General features: G+C 33.3%; 1 protein-coding gene across 1 annotated transcript; it reads right to left on the bottom strand.

Moving 5' to 3' along the window:
- Positions 1 to 755: 755 nt before the first annotated feature.
- On the bottom strand, positions 756 to 13,543 carry LOC127721800 (uncharacterized PE-PGRS family protein PE_PGRS46-like). Its single transcript, XM_052228591.1, has 2 exons — positions 13,249 to 13,543; positions 756 to 5,458 (listed from the first exon to the last, which is right to left on the bottom strand). Exons 1-2 carry the CDS (start codon positions 13,474 to 13,476, stop codon positions 3,107 to 3,109), a joined length of 2,580 nt encoding a protein of 859 aa, XP_052084551.1. The 5' UTR covers positions 13,477 to 13,543; the 3' UTR covers positions 756 to 3,106.
- Positions 13,544 to 24,780: the final 11,237 nt, after the last annotated feature.

Genomic DNA, 24,780 nt, shown 5'->3' on the forward strand with positions numbered 1-24,780 from the left:
AACATTTAGATATGACATCAGACAATCATTGATGAGGTTCATGACTTGGTACATTTACATAATTATTTGGCAGAATGAAGCTAGTTTATAAGATCTCTACCCTCTCCTTTTTAACTTCAATAAGTAGACTATGAAAACACATATAAAAGGAAATACAATAACAAGAATATGTGTCCGTAGGATAACTACCTTAAAACCAAAACTTCAAATCGATACGGGACGGGACGGGACTTGAGGACGTACAAACCGGAAAACATATATTGCCAATTACTTTTGTAGACAGGACATTTAAACAGTACTTGAAGAGCACAAATAAAAAATGACTAGTCATAAATAACAAAAACACAAAATAATAAACCATAGGATAAATCATAAAAGAATTATCGCCGTTACTGAAAGAAAGCTAAAGGCACCTTAGAGAGGCGAAAGATACCAAAGGGACATTCAAACTCATAAGTCGAAAATAAACTGACAACGCCATGGCGAAAAAAGAAAAGAACCAACAGACACACAACAGTACACAAAACACAACATAGAAAACTAAAGACTGGGCAACCTGCTCATAAGAAATCATCATGCTGTCCTACAATCTCTACAAACAAGATTTCGTAAAGCAACGCCATGAACAGTATTCGGAAACTCCATGCTGGGCATCTAACAAACTATACAACGCTATAATTATATAAAGACTTCATCAGTAAGTCTTTAAAGCTGAAGACAATGATTTTTAAAAAATATACTTAAACAACAAAGAATATGTGTTTCTATGAAGATTTTATTATAGAATAAACAACCGGTTGTCGTTCATTCTGATTAAGAAACAAAAATGATAGTTTTAGAAAATATAAGGTGTATATAACGTATATCAATAACAAAGACATTTTCCCTTTATGACTGAAATCATTCAATGCGACTGTTATCAAAATTATGTGTTCATACTAGCATGACAATACGGATATGTTTTTTATTAAATTTGCAGCGATAAAACTTTGGAAATCTTTGAAATTAAGAAATGTATCTCTCTCATTCATACATTGAGGCTCTCCTTTTATGTCTGTGGTTGGTTATTTTTTTTTCACTTCAATGTTCATATAAGATCAAAAATAAATTTAACATTTTGGCTTCGATCATCACGGAAAAGATAGTATCGTGTGGAGGTTTATAAGTGTGGGTTTTACTTTTCTAGTTAATGGTCTAAATAGGCGAAGGGGTGATTGTCCGCACGTAACCACGTTGTGTGCCTGTACAAAGAAGGGCTACCTTGACCAAGTGTTGTTCGTCGATGTTGTCTGTACGATTATTTTCTCGAAGGAGTCGAGTGTTGGTGGTTGGTGTGGACTGTTGTACTGTTGTACTATATATATCCGGTGCAGAAAAAACCGGTATAGATTTAAATTCTCAATGAGTCACTTTCAAGAATTTTTTTGAATTTCAAAAATGAGTTAAAAATATACCAAAAGACTACAAAATCCAGATATCAACTAAAATAATGTATTTTTTAAATGTGGTTGTTTTCTGGTATACCGGTAGTATGAATTTATTGAATGAAACATCAAGTGCACCAAACGACTTTATTTGCACAAAATCTCTACAAAACACTCGTCCTTTCAGCGTGTATTAACCAAATATTTTAAGAATGATACACGAAGAAAATAAATTTATCACAGCTTAACCTATCAAGAGAACAGATGCTGTAATATTTGCCGTGTAGACGAAGAAGTCTTAATGGGCGGGAGATAACTCTTACTGGAAATTCGCACCACTTAGAAATATTTCGATGATTTATTTAAAAAGAAATACCGTCTGATATTTTAATACACGAAAAAATGAAAGGGAAATGTAAACGATTCAAAACATATTTTTTCAAAATTTTGTTTTGTATTGTTGTCTATCATTTGTACATGAACCTATCGAAATGTTTAGAATAACCAATTTTTGTACAGTGGCTCTTTTCACAAAAAGTATTACGAGTGATTTAAAAATACTCATATCAGTATAAATTACGGTCAATTTTTATCGTCAGATATTTTGTGAAAATAGTCGCTGTACAGAACTAAAATCGTTCTTGCTTATCATAAGCCCGTAGAAACAAATGACTCTTTAAAATTCGTTATAGAGGACAATGTTTCGTTAAATGTAAGAAAGTTCTGTATATGCAATTTACATTGATAGTGATACTGATAAGTAATTACCAAGGTAAGACAGAACTGATTCCCTCAGTCCGTAGTTGATTACCATATTAGTTATATACTGATTATACTGTATGTGTTTTGTTTATTATAGAAGGTTGTACGGTGACCTATAGTTGAGGGTCTGGATGGGGTCCTTCATTTCTATCTTCTTTAATTTTTTATGTCATTTTTCTCTATTCTTTAAATTTTTGCCCATTATTGTATATTTTATTTTTTAATACCCTTTCATTCTCAATTCTAATTTTCTTTGGCCTATTTTTCTCTTTTCGGTATTTTTTGGCCCATTTGTCTGCAGTATTGGTCCATTATCCTCTTTTCTGTAAACCAGATCCAGGCCGTCATAAATGCTTACATCCACGTCATATGGATTCAATGCTCCGTGTTGAAGGCCGTACTTTGACCTATAATTGTTTACTTTTTACACCTTGTGACTTGGATGGATAGTTGTCTCATTGGCACTCATACCACATCTTCTTATTTATATATCTGATGGATACTTGTCTCATTGACAACATCATTCCACATTTAATGTTTATATACCGAGTTATTATTCATGAGTTTACTGATTTCCGTGGATTTCATGTGTAATTTTTGTAGATTTCGCGGGTATATTTGAACCAATAATTTAAGTGATCAACAAAATAATAATTGTATTCAATATGTTAAGCAGAATTTGTTTAAACCACGAAATGAAATATCCAAAAAATACAATTTTTTCACAATGGACGAAAATTGATATATAAGATTTTAAATGAATTCACAGCATCTTTGAACGAGTTCGATTTCACAGACATAATTTTAACTTAAATTGTGAGCGAGTGAATAATCAATTAATGAAAGTTTTATCGGATAATGAACCGTTTCAATGGTACTTTTAAACGGAATGTACAATTCCATAGAAAACAAAGTCTGAGTTAGATAAGTTTAGAAAGTAGAAGTTCATCTTGTGTCATACATGTACAGTTACATCTCTCTATATCACAGAGGCCTTTAGGGCAATTGTTATTACACCATTTAAGTAGTCCTGGAGTATGGCTCCATTCTGGTGTTACGGTGCAAGATAGAACAGTTCCTGTTAAACAGCGATCTTCTTTTTCAGCCCTTCCTGTTACACTGCCACCTCCCATCATTTGTGAAAAGAGTGAAGCCATTCCGACATCCATAGCAGGATTCCCTTTACCTGCTTTATTCCCAGCGGTTCCGGCCGAAGACATTGATCCCAGATTAAATGCATCGAATGGCATATCTGTTCCTAATTTACCAAATGGTGAAGTATCTGACCTCTTTGAACCACCAAAAAGATCAAACCCTGGCCCCGTAGAAGTCATTGAATTACCTCCAAATAAGTCTATACCGCCTTTTCCGCCAATTCCATTCCCACCAACTGCATTAAAAATTTCATTACCTTCACCACCAAGACCCATACCAGGCAATTGGGCAAGTATACCACTGAGGTCGAGGTTAATGGCTCCCCCAGGTTTATTACCAGATCCAGGTATCTTAAGTTTTAAGTTATTTGAGGATCCGATCCCGGAATTAGTTCCGTGTCCTCCCTTACTTCCACCACCACCATGTCCGTTATTACTCCCAGTTCCGCCTTTTCCGCCATGACCTCCAGCTCCACCATTTCCACCATGACCTCCTCCATTACCATGACTACCCCCATTACCATGACCTCCAGCCCCGCCAATTCCACCATGACCTCCTCCGTTACCATGACCACCACCATTACCATGACCTCCAGCCCCGCCCATTCCAAAATGACCTCCTCCATTACCATGACCACCACCATTACCATGAGCTCCAGTCCCGTCTATTCCAGTATGACCTCCATTACCATGACCTCCAGCCCCGTCCATTCCAAGATGACCTCCTCTTTTACCATGACCTCCGTTCCCACCCGTTCCAATATGACCTCCACCATTGCCATTACCTGTACCAAAATCAGTGAAACCATGTCCCATATTTGTACCTCCTACTTCATGATTGCCTACACCACCATTGTTTCCAGCGGCTATATCAAACAGATTGCCTACAAGTATTCCACCAGCCCCTGAATTATGACCATTTACCCCATTTGTATGTGTAGCAATGTGACCATGGCCATGACCTTGACCACCATGGCCTTGAACACCACTGCCACCATGCCCACTATTACCACCTAGTCCTCCATTTGCTCCTAGTCCCTGTCCCGGACCCACAGGACTGTGAACATCGATTTTCACTTGTACTGTTTCAGTTTCTATACCATGAAGTGGTGCGATTGCCGGCTCTTGTGCTTGTATTGGACCTGCAACTGAACCATCAATAGGCGAGATCAGTTTTATTGGTTCAGCAAACGCATCGCCTGATACACCAGGTAACGGTTGAGGAAAGTTATTGCCAAATACCGGAAGTCCATTGTTCAGTATAACTCCATCTGGTCCATCCCATATAACTGTTCTGTCGCCACCACCAATATTTTGAACTCCTCCAACAATGTTTCCTCCTTCAGATATTAATACCCCATTACCATGATTACTGGTTCTAGGAAAGGGTAGGTGCACGCCGTCAAAAATAGCCACAGCACCATTGCTGGCTCCAAAATTATCTCCTAAGCCTAACTCAGGACCATCAAAAACTATTCCGTTTCCAATATCTGTCATCTCTCCAACAGTTCTACGAATGCCTCCGTCTATATGTCCACCAACAGCCATTCCAAGTCCGAGCTTCGCATCAAAGTTGTGTTGTTCATTTAAATTGAGGTCTCTTCTTACACTTAAACTGTTAGAATTGCCAACAACTTCACTTATAATGGTTCTTCCTGGTCTGTTGGCTACACATTGACAGTTACAGGTTAAAGGACATACCCCTTCACCACAGCCAAGAGCACATAAATAGTTCGTGGATTCACCATAAATCTGCGCTGTACAGGATACAGTCTGATGTTTATTACAAAAGGGTATAAGCTGTTGTTTTTCTACTGGTATCAACAAATGCGGAATTAAAACTTTAGAGAATTTGACCTTGGCCTTAGGTTGGCACTTACAGATGCATGGTTTAAAACATGGCTTCCCTTTACATAATGTCACACATTTTCTTGTTGGCTTCCCGTTGAGAACGTAATACGGGAACTTATAACATTTAGCTATGAAATTTTGAGGACACATTCTTGGACGTTTACTGTAGTCAAAATTAATTTCTGTTTCTTTCCAAACTTTAATAGCCTTTTTGGCGACCTGTATAGGAATAACTCTGGCATTAACGCCATCCAATTTCATCTTTGGCTGAAAAATAAAAAATAAGATAGTGTTATACTACATGTACTATCACACACATATGTTTTGGTAAAGCTTGGCTAAAACGTATCGTGTAGTAATTATGCCAAAGGAATGGGCATCCCTGCAATATTATTTTGGAAACCATATCCAAAATAGAATAGAGCATGTCTAATTATTTATATATGTTAAAAACTAACTTGATACACATCCATCGCATAGAATATGAAGATAACCAATCTCGACTTTTTGATATTTCTTTCACTTTTTGAACCCTGTTATTCAAACCTTTCAAGTGTTCAGCGGAACTATAGAAATATGGTTATCTCTATACTCCGCCCTTTCGGCTTATGGAACCCATGTTAAACAGGGGCGTCCGTTTGGCTGTTCTGGGTGTATAAATACAGTCACGCAAGGTCGATATGGAGACGTAAAACTCGATGCCTAGTTTAGGGAGAGTCCTGCTCCCTTTACATTAAAGAACCCTTGCAACAACTCTTTGAGAGCTCCGTTGGTTGCATGTTGAAAATCAAAATGTACTACCCCTAGCTAACAAACTTTCTTTTTCCAGTGGCAGTGTCGATCGATCAACATTATAGAAACAATCTATTTGATTTACTGTTAATTTGATCTTGTCGTCCAAATGTATGAAATATTTGCAACTGGACATTTATTACAAAACAATTAATCGATCAACCTGTTATCCAATCAAACCTATAGAAAATATTGCAATTTTGTTTCTGGTCAAAATATTTAATGGCATGTTTTGAGTTCTCTCTTCATTGCGACGTGTCTGTATTACTGCTCTATTTTGAGCTTAAGGGAGAACATAATGCGTTTTATTAACAACAACAAAAACGAAAGAAATATTTAAAAGACATGTATACAACTTTTTAGATAAGTCTAAGTTACAACTCGGCCACATTCTCTTTTCCATTTCAAAATTAGATATTGAAGAAGTATGTTCGTAGCTACTGAAAGCAAGCTCCATGTATTTACTATGTGTGCTGATACTAAATTATGCCATTCTACACTCTAATATTGATGGATGAACTTCATACTAAATTTTATACAGCAGTGTCATACAAAGTACAGGAATTCAAAATATTATGCAATGTTCAGAACAAACCTATACCGCATTTAAATGCAAAATAGAAAGGGAACATTTTACCTGGATTCAGTACTTCTATACTTTCATTTGTTTGCATGCAGGTGGCATCGAAATCAACTCATGAATATGCATAGTGTTGGAATATATTAATCGAATTACTTTTGTATGTGCCTTTTTGAAATGACAAAGTTTTAGTAATTGAAATAAATAACGACATTTAATGAGACAAGTAAATATAAACCATGTATAAAATACAACGATGTACTAATCATTCTGTGGTGTCATATTAACCTTAAATTGTTTTTGCACAACAATGGATTCAAACGACTACTAAAAGCAAGAATAACAATTTACCGATCATTTGATGGTTTAAAAGTGACAGTTATTCTTCTAGGAGATATATCGCCTTTTACTTTAAGAATAGATATGTTCTTAATACAATGCCGTATTGATATATAACACAAATTAACAAAGAAAAGTTAGCGACTGACTAATTCTGGTCCAGGTCGCTTTTCAAATTTAAAAGGTCACAGAAGTTGATTTTACTCATTTGAATGTTAGGAGGTGGCTATATGCAGCAGCCCAAAGTAACAAAAAATCGAAAGACTATAGGTCAAAATAGGTCTATAATATGCCAAGCTCTAAAACGCCTCATCTTAGTAAAAAGACTATAGGTCAACAAATACGGTCTATATGATATGTCAAGCTCTAAAACGCCTTATCGCAAGTTTTCAATAAATTTAGAGACTTTTTAAAAAAAAAACAATTGGTTTATTCGTTTTTGTTTTTGTTTTTTCATTTTTCAACTCGGTATATTAGAAGCCTTCACTCTAAGAGGCCTTTTGTTTTCAAGAGTTTGTATGTTCCGTGGTTGAATGACAGTCGATCACCGCCACATCTTGCCCGTTAGAACATTAGCAACCCGTTTAATCTACAAAAGTAAAAGGATACCAAGAGAACAAACAACATGAGCCTAAGAGAGATAGACAACACCATGGCAAAAAGAAAGATGAAAAGTACAACATCATGCAATGATATTTCATCTGGAGTGGTGACAAACTTTCACAGGTATCTTTAGATGCAGTGTATTTCTTATTTCTTATCAATTGCTAAATGAAATGGTTAGCATGCTTGAAAAAACAACAATAATAATGGCAGTAGAGGTGGACTTTTTTTCCAAAACAATATTATTCGCCAAATAGGGATAGATATGATATGATTTTTCAAAAGCATTTATTTAATTATTCCATTTTCTAGTTTGACATTTTTAGACTCCAATGTATACTTCCTCAATCAAATTTAATCTAACACGTCTATGACTGCTCTCTATACGAATCCAGTAAGTTTCAAAGTTTGCAAATATTGATTTCACTGTAAGCATGGTAAGGCAGTTGTTGTGATTATTTGTTAGTTCGTTTCTGTGGAATCACTTATGCTTAAGACGAATCAAAATTGGTGATAGTTTTAAGATTTCTATAAATGCTCATTTTGTTTTTCTTTTTACGTATTTCCTTTTAGTTTTCTAAAAAAAAAATTCTTTCTGTCGTTAAAGAATTATCGTTTGTTTATCAATGCAATAGACATTCCATATTGTTATAAAAATGAAAACCACATGTTATAATTTTCATGCGTCCGAAGGGTTTTTCTGGATTTACCTTCATCAGGAACGCTCAAAGCCGAATATTTGAAAGCCAATGAAGTCTAAGAACCAAAACAGTTGGAGATCTTTATGACTAAAAGGACCTAAAAAAAATAGCAAATCATTCGAAGGTCAACTTTGCCTGAGAGAGTTTAAACCTTAGTTTCTTTATAATTCTTTATATATATAAGAATTTTAAATTTAATTGAATTATAAATGCTTTCAAAAGAAATTTTGGACAAGTCTTCAGGTAATGATAGAGATGTGCGTCATATATTTATTAAATAATTATTGATCATGATATTATATTTTTTTTACATGTCAAATTTGTTAAATGTACATTTTTGTACAATGTTTGTGTTTAAACAATTTTATCTAGTAAAAGTGTATACTTGCATTATCATAGTCCGTTTCCTTTATGGTATGCGAATACATTCAAATAGAGAAAAATACATAAACAATTTCTGTCATCCATTCACACTTTATAACTTTCGGCTGCAAGTGTTCTATTAAAAGAATACAGACAGATCGCTTTTGATAGGATTTTCATGTGTTTTATATTTTAGCAAATTGACTACAGGAAAACATTGCCAACAGTTAAACCCAGTATCACATTTACAATGAATTGCCTTTGTAACATAGAATAAAAAATATAAAGAGATCCTGCCAAATTATAATGTAAACCTATAGTAGCAATTCCAGTTACAGCAACACGCATCACTAGAACATTGTACATGTATGCTCAAGACAAGACATTCTGGGTGCAAAATACATAAAACGTAAATATACAGAAAAAAGTACTATCTTAAAAGTGACAAAAATATGCGAGGTCAACTTTCCCATTATGCATGGACAACGTGCTTATTTAAAGACTGATGTTTTCTGCAAAGTCGAAGTCGCGACTTCGGCAAATTTAGGAAACTTTGCAATGACTATTGACGTAGTATATAAACGAAGCAATATTACTACGCACGCATGAAAAAAATAAAAACATAGAAGTAGATCACCCTCAAACTGTGCATAGAAGAACACAGCTGTGGGCTAATATCAACAAATTATAAATTATATCTGGCAAAGAAATCTAACAAATACTGTCGTAAATAGTCCGACAATCTCAAAGTAAAATACAGATACAAATAAACATTTAGACAACAACGAGCAAATATAGAATGGACAGTGTATAACTTGCAAATTTTTTCCAACACCTTCCGAATTTATTTAAAAAATGATGGGCAATGAAAAGTAGTGATTTGGTTCAGTTGAAAAAAGGGTAAAAAATTAGTATGTCTGAATCTGTCAAACTGAATTATCGACCCCTTCACATTGAATTGTCCATATGTTGATTTAGAGCTGGTCGATTTTTCTATAATTTTTTTATAAAATTTATCCCATAAGTCATAACCGTCAAGAAGACCACACATATGGACTCTGTAAACAGAAGAATTATGAATGTCTAATGTAATAATTTCTACTAACTTCCGCAAATAAACTAGACTGAGACCTGACTTGTTATGAGGTTAACAGCATCATCGGAAAATTTTCCACATTTGTCTTTATCAAATCTAATATAACCGCCGATTCCTTTCAATTCATGCTTAATGTTTCAGATCATTACACAATGTAAGAAGAATCTGAACAAAAAATATTCATGAAATGTTTAACCAAATGTAGCGGCTTCGACGAAAATTTGGGGCAGGATATTTATTAATAGACCGTGTTCACATGACTAATTTCGATGTAGAAAACAACAGTTTCACTATCGCAAATTGAGAAGTGTTCTCGTTTTGTTAATGCACAAAATGCGACAGGTTACTACTAACTTATCTAAGTTACGGCTATTTTACGATTCAAAATTCATTTTTTAAATGAACTGTACATGGCCCAGGGGATATAAAAAGGAATACGAGCACATATCCCCTTTGAAGATCCCGAATAACATATATTTAAATTTTTTGCTTCATTTTTGAAGAATGCAAATCCTCCTTTCCTATTATGATTGTGCACAAGACATGTATTTTTTGAAACAAGGATTTCGGTTACGAAATAGCACAAACATTTTGGAAGCATCTCAATGCAGAGGAGCGTAACGAGAAATACTCAAATCGTTGCAATAATGATTTGTAAATAGAATAGCCAATCGTCATTATAGTTTTAAAATTTTATGTCAAAAGAGACAATTAATTATTATATACACATTTATGTTACAGGCATTTTCTAAATTTAGGCATTTTGTGAAATGCCTGCAAGATTCAGGCATTTTACATAATGACTGTTTTTTCTAGGCATTTTTATTTCCCTGAAATTATTTTATAGAATGAAATGTTAAAAAAAAACAATTGAAAGCTTGTAGAGCAGTTTTATTTATGATAATTACTGAATGTTAAAGCTTGCAATTTAAGAGTTTTAATAATCAAAAATAAGTTTTACTGAATTATTCCAATTGCACACAAGCACAGAACTCGACAATTATTTATTATTTCTTAAAATGTTTAGATGACAGAACTGTTACACAATATTTATCCTATTTTTTTTAAACACATTGTTTGGCGTAAAATCTGGTTTTAGCACTTCGACCACATTTGGAGAAACCTGGATCATGACACATTTAGCTCTTTCATTACCTTTTCTGATAAAACACTTAACGTTCGACAACATTGGTTTTCACAATAAGCACACACGTCACACATGAATATCTTCTTTTTCATATGTTCCCAAAAGATTAAAAGTACATTATCATGATTAGTTTGACTTGTATATTTTGGCTTACAGCTGAAGCAGATCTGCCTATGACGGGTGATGCAACTATAACAGGAGACGCTTACTCTGTCAATGCACCGTTATTTGTCTCTCGTTGGTCGATTTCGAGATTTTGTAAAAATACAGAGTGAGTACATACTTAATGTAGTTTCACTAAAAAGAACATATCATATGACATACAAACTTTCCCAGCTGGTTTTTGAAGAATAAATTAATTCTACCGAACCATTAGTTATTTTCTTTGCAAGATGTTGTGTTTTTGTCCACTTTTTGACATATGCTTCTCAATGATATCCTTTTTCTACAAATTGCCTGAAACTGAACAGGCAATTTGTTGAATTTTGTTTCGAAATTTCAGTCATTTTACAAAATGACTAGGTATTTTTAGTCATTTTATATAATGCCTGTCAAGGTTAGGCATTTTAAAATTGCCTGAAAATTCAGTCATTTTACAAAATGCCTATATTTAGAAAATGCCTGTAACATATGTTACATACAACCTTTAATGTTCAGATTTATATCAACTATATAGACCCAAAAGAGGTTTCTTTACTGGTGTGATTCAGTTATTACTAGAATGACAGTATGATTGCCGGTTGTCTTCGAGTGTCAATTTGTTGTGGTGTATATAAAATTTATAGAGGAAGCCGAAACAATAAACATGGTCGCATGTTGACATTGTATATACATGTTGTAAAAATATCCAAATTGACACGTTTATAGTTGCGCTTGCTTTTATTTAATCGATTTTATTTATCTAGCTGTCAGGTAGCAAGGATATATATACTAAGAACCTGTATGTTCATAATTTTACGCTTCATTGTTATCATTAGTACAACCATATAGGTTGTATACTATTTGAAATTGTCAAGTAACGTAATACATGCCGGTATAAGTTTAGTTCCAATTGACCGACTTGTGACCTGATTACAACAAATGACAATAATTTCAATGATAAAACAGATTATTCCCCTTTTCTCCTTTTGCAGATTTTGCATTCACTTTAAAAATATGAAGATGTGGTATGATTGCCAATGAGACATCTATCCACCAGAAACCAAATGATGCAGAAGTAAGCAACTATAAGTCACCGTACGGCCTTCAACACTGAGCAAAATCCATACCTTGTTTACAAAATAGTTACAGATCATGTTTAAATTTTATTTTGATTACTTCCTTACTTATTCTAAAAATAATACAAATTCATGAAAACAACAGTTTACAGCTAGGGTTTTTCTGCGCCTGAGTAAAGTGTGTTGATGTATGGTGTTTAGAAAATAGTAATAGTTTTTTTCTAGCCGACCATTAAACTTAGATCGTTCATTAACATTAAACTGTACCAATTTTACTACACTAGATGCGCATTTCAATCAGATGCTCTCGAGACCGCCATGTTTAGAAATCAAAAACCCAATACAAACGTTGACGAGCTGATGTAACAAAAAGACCGAAATAATAGAAGAAACCCGGACACGGAATCAGAGCATAAGTGAGATCCTTTCCTTAATCGCAAATGATTCTTAATTTTTTATACAGCAATCTTATGTACAGTTAAATTTTAGTCTGCACAAAACCTATTAGTAAGAAATTTAATTAAATACATGTACCAGACAAATTTTTATAGCAGATTGTTTAACAAGATATTTATTGAGTCCAAAGAATTTCGTGTCTCATTTGATATTAAAATGTATATTCAGATACCCATTGTCTTAAATAATCGGTAGGAATGCAGGCGTGTTGACTTATGCCACCTGTTTCATTAAAGACTAGACAAAGCTTTGAATATAACATGTTTTTTTTAAAGTTATTATTGTTCTTATCAGTTAAAAAAATCATTTGCTGCACCAGAACGCGCTTGGAAGACACTTATGCTAGGTAAATGGCCCGATAACACAATTATTGCCCTTTGATACAAATACAGTCCCTAGTGTGGACAGTGTATTACTTGCAATTTTTTCCATAACCATATATATCTGGAAAGAAAATACAATGAACTGTACATTTAATTTAATTTTAAATTGGGTATGATACATTTAATTCTTTTTCATGAAAATACAAGAAAAAACACGTAAATATCATTTTTAACGTCCATCCATTTTTATTTGTTTGGTATCATAGGATTGATTATTATGTAATAAAATTGAGAATGGAAATGGGGAACGTGTCAAAGAGACAACAACCCGACCATAGAACAGACAACAGCAGAAGGTCACCAACAGGTCTTATCTGTATAATGCGGTAATATTCTTCATTTATAAAAACTTATTGTTTAAGATAATGTAAAATACTCACATATGGAGCAGGGACATGTCCCGGTATCTTTCCAAATTTCCTCAAATTATTGAAATTTTCTCCTATACGTCCGCGTTTGTTCCAAATATACGAGGGCTGCGCTATTCGTCTCGGGCCATAATATTTGTTCAAAACTTTGCGGTAAAATGACTTGCTAATTGGCCTTAATCTGTGACATTCTATAACAAAGATTAAAGTCTGTAACATCAAAAGTCCAAACAATTTCATTTTCAAAATTTGTACTTTAAACTAAACACTGGACATTGAATTGGCCCAAGACAACCAGCACCTCAGATGAAACGGACACTAGTTATGATTGGAATATAAAATAGTAGAATAATTACGATGAACCCGACATGTTCATTCATCTATATACAAACAATCACATTAATATGACAAAAAGCTGAAAACAAAAGGTATGTGACATAGTTTTATCAATGATGACTGTCCAATTATAACTTTATTGATGAACACCAAGGGAACGATCAAAATGGTGGTACATGTAGATTTTTATGGGTTTTTAACAGCAAGACCTGTCTATTGTTTATAAATATGACTGCCATTTTTGAAAATGGTAAGAATTGGTTTTCAGTTTTCATTATATAATGAAGAAAATACAAAGTATTATACACAAAAACATACTACGTTGCTGTTTAATATTACGGCAGTTTTAGTCAATTTTCTTTTAATATGGTAAAAAAATCGTCAAAAACATTCTATAAAAATGCCGAAAATTTGTAAGTCAGATGAAACAAAACCAAAGAGTTAATGTGTTTTATATTATTTAGTTTAACAGGTTGATATATATTTTGTAGGTCACAGTTGACAGCTTTAACAAACTCCTTTTTTAACAGTAAAGGGACATTACGGAGACGGATATTATCTTACATCATGGTTATTTATATATTTTTACCAACCCATTGATTTTATATTGATGGCGGTGCTTTGCTGTTGTGCCAATTGACATTTCATTAGCGCCAAAAGAATCTTTCATTTCCTCAAACCGTATTTCATTCGCGCCAATTATACAGGTAAATAGTATGAATTACAGATATATATTGAAAAGAGACTTTTAATAAAAATGTTACAAAATAGTTTTGATATCATAATATAACATATTCTTCTTCATAAAACCAAACTGAAAATATTTAATACTTATTATTTTTTTTAATGATGAGATAGTACTTTCTACTTGTCTAAACCGTGGTTGACTGTTATTTATAATGGTTTTGATGTGACATATATCCACATTGTATGAATCAAAGGAGATTTTATGCAAAACGTCATCATCCAGATTGCAACCAAACAACAGCAATCAAACAACCCATAAAAGCTGAAATAAACTTCTCGTGACTATATATAAGCACGACCTTTTGTTTTTGAATCGTATCGTAGCTGTCTTATTGACATTCACCCAACGTTTTACTTTTATTCATATTACTCGTTTTTGAACCCTTTGTTTTTTATAAGCGCATTTGGCGAAGTTTATTGTCAAGGCATATGTAGTACATTTCAAATTACGTGTATTCAATTGTTTATGTCTATTGTTAATTGTTCTTGCTCCATACTTTTGAAAGAACTGAATTACAAGTTTTCATTTGTGCCATTAAATGAATATTGTCTATAGTTGAAAAGCATAAAAACATGTATGTGCTTCGGTTCAACTCTTAAAACTGAAAAGCGAATATTTCTCAGAAATTTCATAAACATTGAAACAACCATTTTTTAATTAATTGTCAAGATGACATTTTATAGACAAACACGTGACATTGAACAATAGATGTGTTCAACCTTTACGATTATTCTGTATATGATAGATATCCTTAATTTGGTTTATAACCTCGTATCACATGACCCGAAGGATGACCGAAGGAGGTATTTAACGGTGTTTACTGTTCGTTTTAAACTTAAACCGACCGTGCGAGACCCTCATGGGTAGTCAAGGTCGTTACACCCCAGTTCTATTGTTATACTTCATAGTTTCTATTTCTGAAACAAGTGTAAATTGAATAGATTTATTGTTACGAATAACAATGGACTTTGACCACAGGGTGTGACGAGCGGGGTTTCTGGAAACCCCTGCTTCTACATCCCGCAAACAAAGTCCATTGTTATTCGTAACAATAGAAATTGATTATTCTTTAAATAGCATGAACATAAGAAATTTCTAAAAGTGTTCACTACAAATTGTTTCATGATATTAAAAAAACACATTTTAGGAAATTCCAATAAGCATCTATATGGAATAAAAAAATAATCCTTTAAATACTCCTTTGCTTGAAGGTAATTTTTTTTATCCCAGTCATATGTCTCTTATCTCCCGACCCCCCCCCCCCCCACCCACGGTTACCTAGTGGCCGATCTGAGGTTGGGGGTTCCGCGGATTGGACCCGACTTTTATTTAAAAGATCAATGCATTTGAATGGTTGGAACACCCCCCCCCCCCCTCCTTTTTCTCATGAGTTGGGAACCTCCGGCTGGATCAGCCCCTGATTGCCCCCAAAAAGGGAGTTCTTCTACATTAAATTTTGTATGTTTAGCGTGTCTGGTAGTCGTGTTTCTAATGCAGACACACCTATTCCTTAATTAGTATGTTCGAATATGATTTTTTGTTTATTCAAGAGAAGAGGGGGGGGGGGGGCTTTTGTTTTTTATAAAATCGTAAGATATAAAATACAGTTATGATTACCTTTATTAAACTGATACAGGTAAGTACTTTGGGTTATAATATTGCCTTTATCTTTAGTCTCTTCTACCAAATCCAACGCTTGCCACAAAATGTCGTCCGTCTTATACCCGTCCATATTGACAACTGTATACCAGGAGCATGATGTATTTTTTGTTTGTAATAAGAATACACGTAACAGTCAACCTTGACCTGCTGATCCATATTAGCACATGGATTTAACGGGAATATGCAAAACAACTTTGACATTTGTAAAATATACTCACTTGTCAAAGTTTGAACGAAAATAACCAAAGAGAGGTTACTAGTGGGGTTTCATGTGAGAAAAAAATATTCTTATAAATCATGGTTTGAAATTGTCAATAAATATGCTATCGTTTTTTTTTTTTTTCATTTAATAATCAATGTTAACAAATATAGGGTTTAGAATGGGGTGTAAGTTAGTTATGCACCTCGGGATACGGCGTGTCTGGATAAGAAACCCCTCCGGCCTCCGGCCGTCGGGGTTTCTTATCCAGACACACCTATCCCTCGGTGTATAACTATTACTTAAACACCCCCTAGTAGTAGTGTTAAACTTGCATAATTCTATTTCATTGAAGGAAATACCTTTTCGAATATACTTATTTCAATGAGAACTGTTTAGTTCCACTATTTGGTTTCGGGCACCATTGTTGAAAAATGAATTTCTTGATGCACATGTGTGGCATGAAATTAATTTCTGTATTTTTTCTAATTTTGGTAAACAAACTCTTCAAAAGTGTTGTTTAATTTAGTAAGTTCCTGAATATAATGTACAAAGGCAGTAAGTGAAAGTTACTTTGGGTTTGTTTTTTTTCTTCTATTTGTATCTCTTATTCCCTGTGTATATAACTGAATATGTATTGTTATACAATTATGAACACGTATGACCCTACCATCTACCATGATCTTATTGACATATATATATATTGAATTACACATAGTCGACCAGTTTATGACGTCTTTACACTTCATCCGTTGAAAGTGTGTTGGTTGATATTTAAGTTTGGGAAAGCGAGGTATATGTACGAGTTGTAATTGGCTTTGAACTAGATTTCAGTAACTGTGGGTCCTCATATATCAGTATTTATGTGTTCTGACTATTTTTGAAGTCTGTTGTGCTTCGATCAAGCCCGTTCCAACTTATTAGTTCTTAAGGTGTGCTGTTATGTCGCATAACCAGGTTATTGGGAGGTTTGATCACTCACAAACATGTTAAACCCCGCCACAATCTTTATGTGCCGGCCTGTCTAAAGCCGGGGCCGGTAATTCAGCGGGTTTAGTTGGTTGCTGGCAACCATATTTGTTTTCGTTTATTGTTTTTTAGCATATATTAGGTCGTTGGTTTTCTATTTTGAATTATTTCCAATTTTGTCATGCCGGACCCCTAATAGCTTAATATTTGGAATGGAATTTGCTCATTGTTGAATACCATACAGTGAACTATAGTTGTTTACATCTTCGTCCTTTTGTCTCTGTTGGATAGTTGTCTCATTGGCAATCAAACCGCATTTACTTATTCTTATATAGGGATAAATGCGTATAATGATTGGGGTTGAGTTGAAACTTCACATTTTAGTTGGGGGAAGTTTAATTCGATTATATTTTGGCGGTTCTATGAATTAAAAAAATGTGATTAGAGGTTCTTTTTCTGTGCAACAAAGTTCCACATCGCTCATTCCTTTCAAATATACATTTGAATTGTTTTGAAATATGTTTCCCTCATTTTCAATTTTTGTTTCACAATGTATATTTGAATGTATGTATTTCTTTCCTCATTCTTTTGGTAAGTATCTGCTTCTACCAGAACCACATTGTCAGGTGCGGTGATAAAAATAAAAAAGGAGTTTAGCTTATTTTGTAACCAATTGATGTATGTCTTTTAAAAAGATGAGAAGATATAAAAAAAATCATTCAAAACAAATAAGACGACGAAAGACACAATGTCGAAAAGAAAAAGACTTAAAGAATAACACTAGTCCACAAAACACTACCCCTAAAAAACTAAATATAGTGTGACCTGTTGTGATGCTCAGGACATAGAAAAAGGTTCACCTGATTTATAATCGACTCTCATCTGTGCTGTGCATCGGGAGCCGTATGTTTGTGGAATGTTTAAACTGTGTTAAAATATAATGAAACGCAACTTCATTTTCGTTTTTGGCACACGGACAAAATGTGTGTTTGATTCTACACCTCTTGTTTTATATGGGTTCGTTTTGCTCAAAATTTAGTTTTCCTTAAAAAATTTTGTGGTTATATTCTTTCGTTCTTCATTTGTTCATGGCATCATTTGTTTTTCTTCGATTTGTTGTTTATTGATTATCCCCCTTGGTCATATTCACGTATTCAACAGGAAAAGAAATGACAGAAAATTAATATGAAATCTTTAATAGACTCACGTGCATCTTTTTTTGTAAAAAAAAGTCATAGTAACTTCATTTACATGCATAGCTCATTCTAGATGCAGTCTTCATTAAATTGATGTAACTTCACGTAAAATTTATGTTAATTATGTCTGTGCATTAGGAAACAATCAAACGCCAACACAGTTATATTTCCATTCAAACAACAAAAACATTGATAATAGAAGGTAGTAAGAACTGTATGTATTGTTGCACTTTTCGTACATAAAATGACAGAGTACCTTGTAATTGACTTGTTTCAATGTCAGAACACTAAAACCGACATGTTATTATTGCCAAGAAAGGCATGTTTATTGCTGTACCTGTTTTAGCATGTACAAACATATATATTTACAAGGTGGTCACTTAAGGTCAAAAGGTTAACTGATTGATAAATGTTTTATTGATGAGTTACTGAACTGTAAGTTTTAAATTTTACACTATGAATTAACTTCTTTGAACTTTTTGGATTTCTGGTGTTTGAAACTCAAAGATTTTTAACACTCGTAAACACTAAGCATTGTCCTGAGCATTTGCTAAATTTAAAAATATTTTTTTGAACTTTTTTGCCGGAATGAACATGTCTAAAATGAAATATTGAACCCAAAAGATTAGAAACAAATCGGAAAACCATGCATCAGAATAGATCTTATTGCTATCCGGATAAGTTCTAAAATTACACAACTTTTTCATGACGTCATGTCCTGTTTAAACAATGTAAAATTGAGAATGGAAATGGGGAATGTGTCAAAGAGACAACAACCCGACCATAGAGCAGACAACAGCCGAAGGCCACCAATGGGTCTTCAATACAGCGAGAAACTCCCGCACCCGGAGGCGTCCTTCAGCTGGCCCCTAAACAAATATGTATACTAGTTCAGTGATAATGGACGTCATACTAAACTCCAAATTATACACAAGAAACTAAAATTAAAAATGATACAAGACTAACAAAGGCCAGAGGCTCCTGACTTGGGTAGTATGCATAAAACTTTTTAGAAGACATTTTAAACCATCCTAAAAACTTCAAAAATAGCACTTTTATGACTTTATACATTTGTCTTTAATAAATGGTTCATAAACTATACAAATTTCTAAATATTTGCTATTTGAAATTGTTTCTCCCTCAGCTCATAACATTTTGCAACAATTGACCTTGTCAATTACTTAGACAACAGGAAATTGTCTAAGCAATTGAGTATTTTTTCGGATTGGACTTAACAGGAATAAGGTCTATTGCTCTTTTAGCACGAATTGAAAGTAATTATAACCCATAACGTGTGAGGTAAAAATGTGTATGTTGTCTATTGCTTAAATACAGTGGAAAATCTTTTGGCAAATAAACTCCCCCTCAAACACCAAGAAAATGAATTCTAAAATGAATATTCTGCCCAAGATAATGCAAGAACAAATTGTGTTCAAAGTTAAGATATAATTTTACTTGTAAAAAATCCTCGTGCTCCCGACAGCCAAATGTTCGTTCCCATTTTCATTTATAGTTGGTTTTTTTTTTACCAAACTGCACAGGCTACATGCCAGGACTGTCCGATGTGTCTATCTCCATAAACTAATAAGCAAACGGATGTCATCACAGTTATCATCTATTCTTTTTACCCCATTTAGACCCTCATGTACGATGTTGTTGAAGACAGTTTTGATACAATATCTCAAATTTGTACATATTTTTGTGAAAATTTGCATTGAAGGGCATCCTTAGCAAACATGGATTATTTTGTATCTCGAAGGCAAACTAAAGGTATACTTCCAATTAAATCTTAGAATTGGTTTGGAATATGTGCCTGTCCCAAGTCAGGAGCCTGTAGTTCAGTGGTTGTCGTTGCTTGATGTCTATCATATTTGTAATTCGTAAATTGATTTGCTATAAATTTGGCCGTTTGTTTTCTCAATTGAATTGTTTCATATTTTTCATGTCGGGGGCCTTTTATAGCTGACTGTACGGTATGGGTTTTTCATTGTTGAAGGTCGTACGGTTGCCTATAATTGCTTACATCCACTTCATTTTAACTTTGGTGGATAGTTGTCTCATTGACAGTCATACCACATCTAAATCTTATATTAACATGTCATTCTTCTTCTCTTTAGGGATAACTGAATTCTGAACATACTTTTTTCTTCAAAATCTACGAGAATTGCAGTTTTACGCCATCCTTAGGCATTACGAATTTGGTCACGTGTTATGAAATACGCCATAATGTTTTAAGATTTTTAAATTACAAACATAAAGCTGTTGTACTGTGAATTTTAGTAAATTCTTTTTAAAATTAACCTAGTGTGAAATAAATTCTGAGGAAATTTATCTTACCTTTTCGTCCTAAAAATACATGAAATATATGGCACTGGATATAAACAATAACAATCAAAAGAGAATGATGTGTCCATGGGACACAGATGCTCCCGCTTGTAAATATGCAAGGTCAGTGTACTAATTAATGACGTTTTGTTTTCTTTGAAACTTAATGACAATTGTTTCTGTATGTTGCTTAGGTGTTTTAGTGCTCTCATTGTTCAATAACAAATAGTAATGGGGTAACTCAAGAACAGTGTAAGTTACTCCATCCAAATTTGTACTTGATATGTGTTTGGTGGCAATAAGCATTGTGTTTAAGTTTCAGAACATTAAGTTGTGGCAAAGTAAAGTTAGAGTTCGGAAACGACAAATTTGCCAAATTTTCAATTTATAAAGAGAACGGTGAGAGTGACGCCACCCAAATTCGATTTTGATCTGTTTTTGGTGGTAATAAGCAGTGTGTACAAGTTTCAGAACATTTGGTTGAGGCAAACTAAACTAAGAAAACGGAAACCAACTTCGGGACGTACGGACGGACAAGGGTAAACCTTAATGCCCGCTCCACTCAGCAGGGCATAACAACATTCGTATTGATTGTAATTGATTTGACGGACCAAGTTTTTACTATGTATGTTTTCTTTAATGGAACAATAGCATATATTCACATCCAAGGACAAGGTACGCTTATGGGCCTAATTGGGCCTAAAATCGAGCATATTTCAAACTATGCATGTCGGATTTTCAGAATTAGATGTTGAATGTATCTTCTTTAAACAAACAATGATGTTATATGACCCACTTAGGATTTTGAAAAAATGTACTTAGTAATGTCAGCAGGCAATGTTTTTTTGTGTACCAAAATGTGCTTAGTCCTTTAAATTTCCTACTACCGGGGCATTAGTATCGTTTTTACCAGCAGTCTTGTATTTGAATCAGAAGTGCAATTGTAGCCAAACTATTTCTACCAAAATATTTCAGGGAAGACTTGTAGTTAGATAGTTACTTAATATCATTTTTAACCTTTTTTTCTTCGTTTTTTGTTCTGTTTTGTTTATGCCATTTTAGTTATAGTGCTCACTTTGTTTTGAGTATCTGACTACCCAAGCTTGATTGTACATGCTGTAGTCTTGAGCGAAACTGATTAAGGTTTTCACAAAAGGTAAGTGCATACTATAAACCGTAGTTCATTAATATATGACTTCGCGTTTCCTATTCACTATTTTATATTTTATGTTAACACATGTATTTATATTTTCGATTTTTCTTAATTGTTCTCGGGTCAGTAATGATGTAAAAAAACAGATTTTAAACGTTTTCATGTTTTGCTGTTACATCCCTTTCACAGGTGAAGGTTGAACGCTCACAAATATATTTAACCCCTCCAAATTCGTAATGTGCCTGTCCTAATTCAGGAGCTTGCAATTCAATGGTTGTCGTTGGTTGCTGTCTGACAATTTTGTTTTTCGTTTACTGTTTACTTGTCATAAAACAGGCTTTTTTTTAGTTTGAATAGTTTCACATTTGTCATGTTGGGTCCTTTTATGGCTGTACGGTATGGTTTTGCTCATTGATGCAGGCCGTACTACGGTGACATATAGTTACTTAAATTCACGTCATTTGGTCTCTGTGGGAAAGTTATGTCATTGGCATCTTCTTTATTTAATTTTCATGTGGGTTTTTTTTAAAGGACAATGAAATCTATATCATTTATATATATTAGTTTCATTTTTGAGTAATTGCGTAAACCCCTGAGGGTTTACGCAGTATATATTGGACGATGTCCGTAGTCTTTCGGAACACCGGATGTTATTCGGAATACATCTGTTCTTTCTATGACCACCTTTCATATACATGCGCAATAGCTTATTAATTGACCTGTTGAATAAGCATTAGCATCTTAAAGTTGCTATAGAGATATGTTACATATGATGCGAAATTTATTATGATGCAAGCTACTTTAATAAGCATTTGAATACTTCCTTGCACGCAATTGCAAGCTGCTAATATTTACCTACATATATGCGTAGTTAATTTAATTAGAGTCGAACGTTGAAACCAGCTGTGTTTAGATATGAGATAAGATTTCGTGTAAACAATGCGATTTATATTCGGAACGAGAATCGTTAAAACTAAAATCTATAAAAGAAGTATTACTAGCATTTCATTTAAGATTTTGAGTGTAGGGAAGATGTACTTGATGTACAAAGCAGGCTAATTCATTTTTTTATACTGAAATTAAATAGAAGTCTTTCTTGCACTTTATTAAAATTTTACGTCTAGAATAGACCAAGGACGTATATAATCTATTATACATCCTTGAATGGATGTAAAAAAAACGAGGATTTTTCGAAAAAAATATCGTTTATTAAAAATAACGTTTAAATTAATTATGAAAGTACATTGCAAATTGAAATACAGTTATTTTCTTTGTTTAAATATTGCAACATTATTTCCTTTTAAAAAACAAGGAGGTCATATAACCTCCTTGATTAAAATAACAAATCAGATTGTTATAGGTATATCTGGATCCTTTTTCGTTATTAGAATGTGAACAAATAGATATTGAATATGAAAAAAAAACTAAAACTGAAATCTAAATCTAAATCTAAAATATATTTAAATAAAAAATACATTTGACCATGCAGATGAAAGAAATAATACTTCAAGCAATATATGAAATAAAAAATGTGCCGCTTTAATTACTATCGATAACCTTAAAATTAATCATGCATGCAATTTCACCAGACTTAACAGGGTCAGCGATAAGATATCAAATGTCTATTTATAGACACCGAGTGATGACAGATGCAGGCAGAGATAAGAAAAAAATGATTTCTATTTATAGTTATCTGGGCCAGGGAACAGATTATCTAACCTGTAGTAATTAAGGCTCTTCAAAATGTTCGTCAAAAAAAAAAAAAATATTATTTCTTGAAAACGATCAGATGATGAATTTTCGGTTTTAATATATTAAACTGTTCTCATATAACTGTGTAAACTAAACTTTCTCTGATGTCTTATATAACAGCTACGGTGTATGGGTTGTAAGTGTTTCTTTGTGATGTTAAAATTGCGTTGCAAAAACAAATCGGTTGTTGTACCAATTAATTAGATTACAAGACAGTAAGTGAGTATAAAATTATTTATAATTGATACTGAGAGAATCTTAATTATATAGAGCGACGCCTGTTGTTACCATATGTTGACATAATGGCTACCGATTGAAAGTCCATGCAGGTGGAGAGAGATGTAGACTTTACGAATGAGACAATAGCCTATTCAAATGATAGAAAGACAATATAAATACTAAAAAAAAATCATAGAAAGATCTTGCGAGGTTAATGATTTTTTTTCTTATTATAATTACGTTTTTAAATAAGTTTTTTTAGTCGTTAAATACTTTAGGATACCTTACATATGTCATGCTCTCGTATAAAACTGGTGCAATTGAAAGAAAAAATCGTCACAAGTGAAATGCAGATCGGCGCAAATGCAAAACGCCGGTTTAAGATAAATTAACTAAGAGATTTACCCCTTACTGAATAAATAAAATCTGCTATTTGTTCTGCCTTTCTTAATACATTTGTCCTGCCTTTCTTAATACATTTTTCCTGCCTTTCTTATTACAATAATCTGAAATCCATTTTTAATTCATCAAATGGTCGCGCGGTAAAAATCTTTCTCCTGTCTTACTTAAAAAATTTCTTATACCCAGTTATATTTTATCAAATGGTTTCTTGCAACAATAAAAATCTTTTTCTCCCCACCGTACCCAGAGGAGGGACGACATTGAAGGTGTTTCCCACTTACTGTATTTTTAAATCCATAAATAATTTATCAAAAGGTAGCTCGCCAAAAACAAATTCTTCCTTTTGTTTTCCTTAAATAATTTTTCTTAAACCTTTTAATCTATCAAATAGTCGCTTATAGCAGTAACAAGGATTTTTATTTTTTATAATTTCAAGCTTAGGTTTTATTTTATGTACTTGCATTTGTGTTGGGATATTAAATGTTATGTTTTCCCTCGAGGGTTTTTCCTTAATAATTGATTCCATAAACTTTTTAAGGAGCCTGAAAACTTCAATTCTTTTTGGCAATCTACTTTAAGATCA

This window comes from Mytilus californianus, unplaced genomic scaffold (genome assembly GCF_021869535.1).
Source record: "Mytilus californianus isolate M0D057914Y unplaced genomic scaffold, xbMytCali1.0.p SCAF_12, whole genome shotgun sequence".
NCBI classification, from domain to species: Eukaryota; Metazoa; Mollusca; class Bivalvia; order Mytilida; family Mytilidae; genus Mytilus; species Mytilus californianus.